The 9,665-nt window shown below is 47.1% G+C and overlaps 1 protein-coding gene across 1 annotated transcript in view; it reads left to right on the top strand.

Moving 5' to 3' along the window:
• Med17 (mediator complex subunit 17) overlaps nt 1-9,665 on the top strand; it is a 16,624-nt gene continuing 6,959 nt past the window's right edge. The window contains exons 1-7 of the mRNA XM_026779555.1: nt 1-375; nt 2,137-2,303; nt 3,846-4,065; nt 5,241-5,377; nt 5,457-5,541; nt 7,248-7,400; nt 8,245-8,477. Coding sequence (XP_026635356.1) covers nt 132-375; nt 2,137-2,303; nt 3,846-4,065; nt 5,241-5,377; nt 5,457-5,541; nt 7,248-7,400; nt 8,245-8,477 — 1,239 coding nt within the window. The 5' untranslated portion in view covers nt 1-131. The remainder of the gene's footprint in view (nt 376-2,136; nt 2,304-3,845; nt 4,066-5,240; nt 5,378-5,456; nt 5,542-7,247; nt 7,401-8,244; nt 8,478-9,665) is intronic.

Raw genomic sequence — 9,665 nt, 5'->3', positions numbered from 1 at the left:
TGTTCCGCCCGACGCGGCGCGGAGTATTGTGGGCGCTGGTGAGCGGCTGGTTTCGGTCCGGGCGGCAGCGACCGGCTTTCGGGGAGCTTGGCGTCTGGGCTCCGCCGTGGGGCCCGCAGGCCGCTGCCAGCATGTCGGGCGTGCGAGCCGTGCGCATCAGCATCGAGTCGGCCTGCGAGAAGCAGGTGCAGGAGGTGGGCCTCGATGGCACCGAGACCTACCTGCAGCCGCTGTCCATGTCGCAGAACCTGGCGCGCCTGGCGCAGCGCATCGACTTCAGCCAGGGCTCGGGCTCCGAGGAGGAGGAGGCGGCGGGGCCCGACGGCGACGCGCAGGACTGGGCGGGCGCTGGGGCCGAGCAGGACGACGAGGAGGGTGAGGCTCTGCTTGCTTTTCTCTCTCTGCCCGAGGGTCTTCCCAAGGGGTAAAAATGCAACTTTAATAAAGTGCGTGTCACTTTGCTCCCCTGTGCTTGTGGATATGAGTAGCAGCCGTCTCTGTAAAGACGTGTGTTGACTGCAGTGGAAGGCCGACCTCGGCGGGACTCGGGTAGTGTACCAGCCTAGCAGGCCAGGAGAAGCATTCGGCTTTTTTATTAGAACAGCTGAAAGCTTTAGGGAGATTTTAGGTGGAGACGGGTGATTCTCGGAAGCTTTCAGGTGAATGAATTACAAGGAAACAAAACCGATTTGGAGAAGCAATCAGACTGGATTTTAGACTCTTCTCATTATCAGAGGATTAAGGGGAAAAAACCCACCCACAGTTTTTGATTGAATAATGTGACAGGATCGGTAACAGTGGGGATGTTCGTGTCGAGTGTGGTAGCACAGGCTTGTATTCCTAGAACTCGCTAGGCAGGCAGGTTTCTAAATGGTCACAACAGCCTGAGCTAATAGTGAGACACCGTCTCAATGAGTAAATAAAGATGTGGGAAAATTAAAACATTGCTATTATTCTGTATTGGAAAAGTATATCAGCTCAGCAGTTTTGTATCTCCTCTGTATCTTATGGTTGGGGTCAGCACATGAGGGATGGTATTAAAGGTCAGAGCATTAGGAAGGTTGAGAAGCACTGTCCTATGTTGTGTGAAGGACTAAGTGGATCTGCTGTGCTGGTATGAGGTGTCTTTAGGACACAGCAGTGAAGGAAAGGACAAGTGACAGGAGAATAGAAGTGTGTGTGTGAGTTAGCGGGAAAACCTTTGCAAGGGTTTATTCCAGCTGTTAAGAGTGGTATGTCTCGGCCGGGCGGTGGTGGTGCACGCCTTTAATCCCAGCACTCGGGAGGCAGAGGCAGGCGGATCTCTGTGAGTTCCAGCCTGGTCTACAAGAGCTAGTTCCAGGACAGGAACCAAAAGCTACAGAGAAACCCTGTCTCGAAAAATCAAAAAAAAAAAAAAAAAAAGAGTGTATGTCTCAGAAGGGAGGAGAGTCAGGCCTAGGAATAAAGGGAAACTTTGACTTTCACTCCCTGATGCTTTTAGCTTGAATTCTGTAAAACAAGCATGTAATTGATTAAAAGGAAACTATGCTCTTGCAGCCAGTAGGAGTGCTGGTGTTGTAGACCATTCGGGGCTTTGCCTGTTTTTTTTGCTGTTTAGAAACCCACTACCGTTATTCAAGCTCTAATGCTGGAAGGAAGCAGGTTGTTTTAAAAGTGCTGGGGATATAGTTCAGTGTTTGTCTGTCATGAGTGAAGCCCTAGGTTTAAAAAGATTTGAGTGCCTACCTAAGCTATAAGGACAGATCTGGCCTGTGGAAGTTAGACTGTGTTTATTGTTCCCTAGAAGGGGTGCTGTGTTAAATGCTAACAGCTCAAGACAGGGTGGTGAGGAGATGAAATGGGCACTTGGGAAGAAAACTTTCCTTCTGCTTTTCATACTTTTTTAAAATAATTATTTAAATTCATTTTATGTGCATTGATGTGAAGGTGTCAGAGCTTTTGGAACTGGAGTTCTTGACAGTTGTGAGCTGCCATGCGGGTGCTGGGAATTGAATCTGGGTCCTCTAGAAGAGCAGCCAGTGCTCTTAATTGTTGAGCCATCTCTCCAGCGCTCCTTTTCCTATGTTTAAACCTCCAAATGAGCTTCTCTCTTTTATTCTGTGTAACCAGTACACACGTGTTTCTGTTTTTCAGGGCTGGTGAAATTCCAACCTTCTCTGTGGCCTTGGGACTCAGTGAGGAACAATTTACGAAGTGCCCTCACGGAGATGTGTGTTCTCTATGATGTCCTCAGTATTGTCAGGGACAAAAAGTTCATGACGCTGGACCCCGTCTCTCAGGATGCGCTTCCTCCCAAACAGGTAGGTGTGGCCTCCGGCCAGACAGCCTCTCTTCGGGTTCAGCAACAGCAGCTGGTTGTGTGCATTGTCTCCCTTTTCTTCTCTTGAAAAATTAAATGTGTGAGTTAGAGAGCTGACTGAAGGATGCAGAGCGCATATTATTGCAGATGGGGGAGTTCAGTGCTTAGCACCCATGTCGGGCAGCTCACAGCCGCCCTCTGACCTCTTTATAAGCTCAGACTTACATGCTCACATAATAAAGTAATGGTAAGAAAGAGAAAAACTAAGTCCAGGTGAAGATGTAAGGATCAAACCAGCACTTCCCAGATGAGAGCATCTTTGAGTCAGGCTCCTTGAAGAAGGAACAGAATGATGTGGCTTCTCCCATCCAAATACTAGGCCAGCCTGACCCAGCTTAGCAGACTACTGAGCTCAGTTGAGATTGGGACTATTCAGAGCATTATGGTCGTAGAAGACTGGCCTTTTTATGAAATGTCCGCGTTTTTCACTTTGTTTTCTGATGTGCTTCTACGGTCAGAAAACTTGCACCTACTAGACTTGCCATTTGGAAGTGTAGCTCTTCCATAAAGCACACAGCTGGTCATTGTGGCAAACACAGTCTGAGGTCAGTGGGTGTAGTCGGCGTGTGCTGTGGGCCTGACACCAGTCACAATTCCACAAGCATGTTAGTAGGCTGTGGTGAATTTAAAGTGTGTTCACGGGAGGCGCCTGATTGGTCATATGCTGACTACTGTAAGCTGGCGTTGATGTGTGCCATGTAGGTCGTGGTTTCTATGCATAGATTATATCTAGGCGGGGGTTTGGGACTTAATGTGCCATAGAATGTTATGAACTGGGCAAGAGCTAGGGTGGTGAAGAAGCACAGCACCCTGGCCTAGGTGTGCCCCGGCTGTGTATTGCTAAGTGCTAGTTTCTAGCATTTCTAGCATTTCACCACTTAGGGGGTGGTTTGACTTAGGTCTTTTTGTAAGTTTGTCAAGAAGCAGGTTACTTCTGTTTTAAAAAAGGTTTTGCAAGGGAAAAGTTTTTCTCAAAGGTTTGGTATATGTCACTTCCCCACCCACCTGTTTTCTCCTGTGTGTGTATCTGTGTGTTCACACACGTGTGGAAGGGTTAGAGGACAGGCTGTGTGTGTGTGTGTGTGTGTGTGTGTGTGTGCGCGCACACACGTGTGGAAGGGTTATAGAGGACAGACTTGACTTCGGGCGTCTTCCTCAGCTGCTCTCAGAATCATAGTTTTGAGTCAGGTCTTCTTTCTAAAGGTAAAGGTTCATAGGTTGGCTAGATGGACTGGCAAGCATACCTCCCAAATTGTCCTCCTCCTGGGGCTTCCTGGGTGCAGGTGTGTGTGGCTGTGCTGGGGTTTAGTGGGTGTTGGGGCTTGCATGGCGGGCCCCTGTGACTGTCGTCCTCCTTCCTCGCTGTGTTTGTTTGCTGTAGTTGCACATTTCCTGGTTGAGAGGACAGGCAGTTTTATGGTTATCTGAACTAGTGCACTCCAGCTTTGGGTAGGAACCATGGCGGGTTGTTTTGTTTTGGCAGAGTCCGCAGACCCTGCAGCTGATCTCTAAGAAGAAGTCCCTGGCCGGAGCAGCTCAAATCCTCCTCAAGGGGGCAGAAAGACTGACCAAGTCCGTGACCGAGAACCAGGAAAACAAGCTCCAGCGAGACTTCAACTCTGAGCTCTTGAGGCTACGGCAGCACTGGAAACTGAGGAAAGTTGGAGACAAGATCCTGGGCGACCTGAGCTACAGGAGCGCAGGTACAGACACATCTGACCGTAGAAACTGCTTTGTGTGAGCAGAGGGTTGGTGAACTGTGATGTCTCCCAGTCTCCTGTCGTGATCATTGCTGAGCTCCATGTTGTACAGTGCTATTTAATTTCTTTACCTGTGACCCGAAACTTGCTTGCCAGGACCTGCTGTGGAACTCCTGGAGTCCCAACACTTGAAGACTGAGGTGGGAGGGAGTTCGAGGCTAGCTTTGCCTACATGAGACTCTATCTTAAAAACCCCACACAGACCATTCTTACAGTCCTATAATAAACAACCTCCCATCAGTTTGAAAACCTTTTAGATATATTTAAGAGAGAGTTCAGAGCTCACTGGAGATGGCCAAGCGTCCCTGCTGGGCTGCTTGAGAACAGTGATGGAAATGCACGAGGCCCCTGTGCCAGAGTCAGGCACAGCTGTTAGCAACACACAGTGAGTCAGGTCAGTGCCCCGCACTGAAATGAGTTCCGCTACAAGATGAGTCGGTGCTTTCTGGTTTTAGACATTGTAAGTTCTTTCTCCTAAAGCAGTTATGGACAAATATGTAATTTCTCCTTGGGGTGGTCCTTTGATGTTATGGAAGAATATAGTTGCATTCTTTCACTGCAAGAAGATCCTGAATGCGCTCCCTTGTAGACAGGCATTGGACCCAAGCATGCACGCATGATGTAGCAATTACTTAGACTTCTGACCTGCACAGAAAGAGGTGTGTCAGCAGTAGAGGAACTGGCTGGAAATAGTACTGTAAGTGCTGTTGATCTGTCCTTCACTGCTGAGTTCAGATCTAAGGATGGAGCTCAGAGGGTCATGTTCTTAGAACACAGTGTGCGGCCTGGGAAGGTCAGAAGACAGCGCTGCCTTTGGGACAGGTGCAGGATGGTGCCCGTGCTTGCCTAGCATCGTTTGTTGTTGCTTTTACCTGACACACAGACTCATTGTATGGCTCTGACTGGCCCAGACTTCACTGTGTGGGCCAGGCTGGCCTGACCTGAAACTGCCTCCACCTCTCTTCTTCCTTTTTTGGTTTGGCTCACTAGGGCCTCCTTTCTGTCCACATGTACATGTCCAGTGGAAGGAATTCATGCTTTAGCGATGTGTTATACTTGACATTTTCTGTTAAGTTAATGTGCTGTGTTAATTATTTTAATCTTTAATACCCAATTAGGGTCTCTCTTTCCCCATCATGGCACCTTTGAAGTGATTAAGAACACAGACATTGATTTGGATAAGAAGATTCCAGAAGATTACTGTCCCCTGGACGTCCAGATTCCTAGTGATTTGGAGGGGTCTGCGTACATCAAGGTACCGATCAAGGCTTTTTCCAGTCATTTCTTGCCAATTGCCCTGAGGCAACTTTGCTAATGTTTTTCATGTTGTCTAGGTTTCTATTCAAAAACAGGCTCCAGACATTGGTGATCTTGGCACAGTGAACCTGTTCAAGAGACCATTGCCCAAGTCCAAACCAGGTATGTCATGGCCTCTAACCTCCTTCTGTACTTTCATAGTCAGTAAGCCAAAGAGAGCGAGAGGGAAAGAGACGTTCGGTGTGAAAACAGTAGGAAGGACGGTTTAAAGGCAGAGTTGGCCTCACGAGTGATATTTTAGCACTGAGGGCTGAAAGAAGGAGGGGTTCTCAGAAAGAAACCCCAGAGCACGGATACGGGTTTCTCAAAGAACTGTCATCGGTTTTGGCTTTTTAAGATCATCTCCGCCTCTGCACTGGCGGCAGGCATGAGTGCCATGCCTGCTTCTAGAAGTGTACCTGTTATAACTTAGAAACAAACCTCTAGTGAGTGGCTATGTCTTTGCAGGCTGAACTGCCCTAGTTGTCTCTGTGTGACAGAAGTAAGATCTTCCCTCCCATCCAAGGCTCAGGGACTGTCAGGAAAGTGGAGACAAAGATGTAGGAACCAGATGTGGGGAGGGTGCTGTGAAGCAGTGTCGTCGGGGTGGGACACAGCCTCACACATGTGCTCTCTGTGCCTGTGGGTACCTGCTGCAGATTTGTACAAGACTAGGCCCTCACCATTTCACCAAGGATGGTCGATGGGCTTGTGAAGCCCCACACCGTTACTGAGGGACTGTAGGCATCTCGTGATTCCTAGGCAAGATGTATCGTTTTCCTCATTCCTCGGTGGTGTAATACGGGGCAGCAGGGGGAGCTGCAGGCTTTATAGCCAGCAGCAAAACTACTCAAGTGAAGTAAATTTGGTTCAGACTTCTGGAGTCTGACACCGGGTCGTTTATTTTAGCACAGCACAGTTTTGAGAAGGTTTCTGATAACAGTTAACTCGGTGCTGTGAGTACAGCAAAGCTTGAGACGTAAATTGACACCGAAGCTCTTTATAGAGTATGTCTGGCTTCTTCTGTAAAGATGGGTGCTGTTGACTGGAAACATGCTCAAGGCTTAGGGTCTAAGATGGGGTAAATATAAGGCCCATGGAGTCAGGATTTGGCCTGGTCCTAAGATAACGTTGAAGTCACTTAGACTGATCTAAAGTACAAGTGACATTCTCATAAGGACAGGATTAATAGACTCAGAAGCAACGCTTAAGATAGGGAAAGGGTCTGGGATAAACAAAACATAAATTCTGGGGGATGCGGGTGAGGCTCTGCAGACAGCAAAGGATCACAGTATTCTGCAGGAAGACAGGTAAACATCCTTCCTTTGAAGAGATAAGCCTGTGTGTCTGCTTTTTCTGGCTTCTCCGGTGCTTATCCGTGTACGCAGGAACCTCTTGCCCTGTATAACAGCCATTGATTAGTAGCCTGTGTTCCTGTAAATAATGTCATACTCAGCAATCTCAATCTCATTCCTGTAAATAATCTCATCACATACTCACAGCAGTCACAAACTCTCTCTCTCTCTCTCTCTCTCTCTCTCTCTCTCTCTCTCTCACACACACACACACGCTCACACACACACAGAGACAAAGATGGGGACGTTGGAAGAAGATTTAGAGTCGGAAAGGAAGGGATAAGAGAGACAGTGGTGAAAATGAGAAGTCTGTTTGCATCTGTCAAATTGTCAAAAAATTTTAATGCAATTTTATGTTCGAGAAAAGACTGTACCAATATTTTGAGCCTTTGATTATGAAGTCAGGTTATCATTTGTGCTGCTGTGTGCATAATCTGGCTGGACATTGAGATTATACATGCCTCTATCTTTCAGGTTCTCCACATTGGCAGACGAAGTTAGAAGCAGCACAAAATGTTCTTCTTTGTAAAGAAATTTTTGCACAGCTTTCTCGGGAAGCCGTTCAGATTAAGTCTCAGATCCCTCACATTGTGGTGAAAAACCAGATCATCTCTCAGCCCTTCCCAAGTAAGCAGGCAGCCTGCTTAGGCCTGCAAACAGGACCTTGTGGTGCGGATGTGCTGAGCATCATGGCGGCCAGCAAAGCTGTGGGCCTCTGTGCTCTGTCCTGGGGGTGGCACCTTGGGCTTTCACAGGGTGTTAAAACCATGTGGTGCTGCGGCTTCAGACAGCAGTAGCTGCTGTCAGATGGCATTTTCTTTGAAGGGTACTGCCTTTTCTAAATGAGGTACCACTTTGAATCTTCCTAATTTGTAGAAAAGAGTTTTCTGTTCAGAAGCAACCAGGCTTAACCTAAAAATCAGTTGTCATTAGCTATACACTTGGTTTAGGCAGTGGCTCTCATAACCCCTTTGGGGTTACATATCAAGTATTTTTGTTGCAACTCATAACAGTAGCAAAATTACAGTTATGACATAGCAACAAAATAATTGTATGGTTGGGGTCACCACAGCATGAGGAACTGTAGTAAAGAGTCAGAGCATTAGGTAGGTTGAAAACCACTGGTTTCGGGTTAGACATGAACAGTTTTTCTCTATTGCTTTGGGAGCAGGGAAGAGAGCCTGATAAAGCCAGGTACTAACTCCATGTTGAAATAGAACTAGTAAAGTTTGTTCTTAAGATTCTGTGCTTATAAAAACAAGAACTGTGTTTTCTCAGTCTTCAGCTCAGGAGCAGCACCACACTACAGTCTGTGGAACTACAGTTGTCTCAGTCTGTGGGGTTTATCATGTTAAGTAAGGGAGGTCATTGGAGTAGAGGTACTTAGGAGGCAAGTTGACAGGATTGTCCTTTGTGAAACTGGTCTCCAGTTCTTGGCTTGTCTGCATCTATCCTGCCTCTCTGTACACAGGCTTGCAGTTGTCCATTTCCCTGTGTCACTCCTCAAATGATAAGAAGTCCCAGAAGTGTGCCTCAGAGAAGCCGAGTCCAGAGGATCACCTCTATGTCCTGGAGCACAACTTGCACCTGCTGATCAGAGAGGTAACTCCAGTGTGGCTCTGCGGTACACAAGCCTCCCCTACTGAGTCAGTAACGGGCGGCAGTGGTTTGAGAGAACCTGCTATGTGCCAGGGGATCCGGAGATAATCAGTGCATGATCCTTCCTCCCAGGATGTCTTGTAGAGCTAGGGACATGCAGCAAGTTCTTCAGTTACCATGGGAAGCTTATGCCACTGGACAGAGAAAGGGTGGCTCTTGTCTGGGGGCCTGAGCTGTACAGAAATGTCCTGTTTTGAGAATCTTTATAGACGAATACATTCCAGCCTTCCACCCCAACCCCTGTCCCCAAATCCCAGGGTGGTGTTCAGTTGGTAATAATGGTATACAAGTCTTATTTTTTTAAAAGGGTTTTTCAAAGCCGGGCGGTGGTGGCGCACGCCTTTAATCCCAGCATTCAGGAGGCAGAGGCAGGTCAATTTCTACAAGTTCGAGGCCAGTCTGGTCTACAAGAGCAAGTTCCAGGACAGGCTCCAAAGCAACACAGAGAAATCCTGTTTCAAATAATAATAATTAATAAAAAAAAAAAAAAAAGATTTTTTAGACTGAGGATTTCACTCAGGGTTGAACACTTGCTTAACATGGGTGATGCTGTCACTTTAATTCTAGTAATACATCTTTCTGGGGTCTGCCAGACAGTCTAGGACAGTTGATTAACTATCTGTCATGAGATGAGACTTAGTGAAGAATGCTTTTTAATTTAAAACTTTGAAGGTAAAAAGGGCAGCTCAGAGGAGCCCTCCTCTTTACAGACGTGTGTCCTGCCCATGGCCACTCAGTGCTTTACCTCTGTACCAAGAAGATGCTGATGATCTAGTCCTGGCTAGCCTGCACCAACCTAACCTATGTAGACAGGCTGCCCCTGAGTACTGAAATTAAAAGCATTGCTACTATGTCTAGCAAGATCACTTTTTATATTTGATTATTTCCAAAAAGGAGCCTGTCCTGGAACAAGCTCTTATAGACCAGGCTAGCCTAGAACTCACAGAGATCCGCCTGCCTCTGCCTCCCGGCACTAGGAATTAAAGGTGTGCACCCACCACTGCCTGGCTCTATTTCCAAAAACTTGAGCCAAGCTTTGGTTAAACATTTTTGGCCTGCTTATGATCCAGGTGCTGGTTCTTTTTTTTTTTTTTTTTAAATAAGCGTAGTTTTAGTTATGGTGGATTTTTTTTTAAAGTATTTATTTATTAAGTATACAATATTCTGTCTGCATATATGCCTGCAGGCCAGAAGAGGGCACCAGATCTCATTACAGATGGTTGTGAGCCACCA

This window comes from Microtus ochrogaster, chromosome 5 (assembly GCF_000317375.1).
Source record: "Microtus ochrogaster isolate Prairie Vole_2 chromosome 5, MicOch1.0, whole genome shotgun sequence".
In the NCBI taxonomy this organism is placed as follows: domain Eukaryota; kingdom Metazoa; phylum Chordata; class Mammalia; order Rodentia; family Cricetidae; genus Microtus; species Microtus ochrogaster.
The sequence above is the reverse complement of the archived record's forward strand: the minus strand, read 5'-3'. Positions and strand labels throughout refer to the sequence as shown.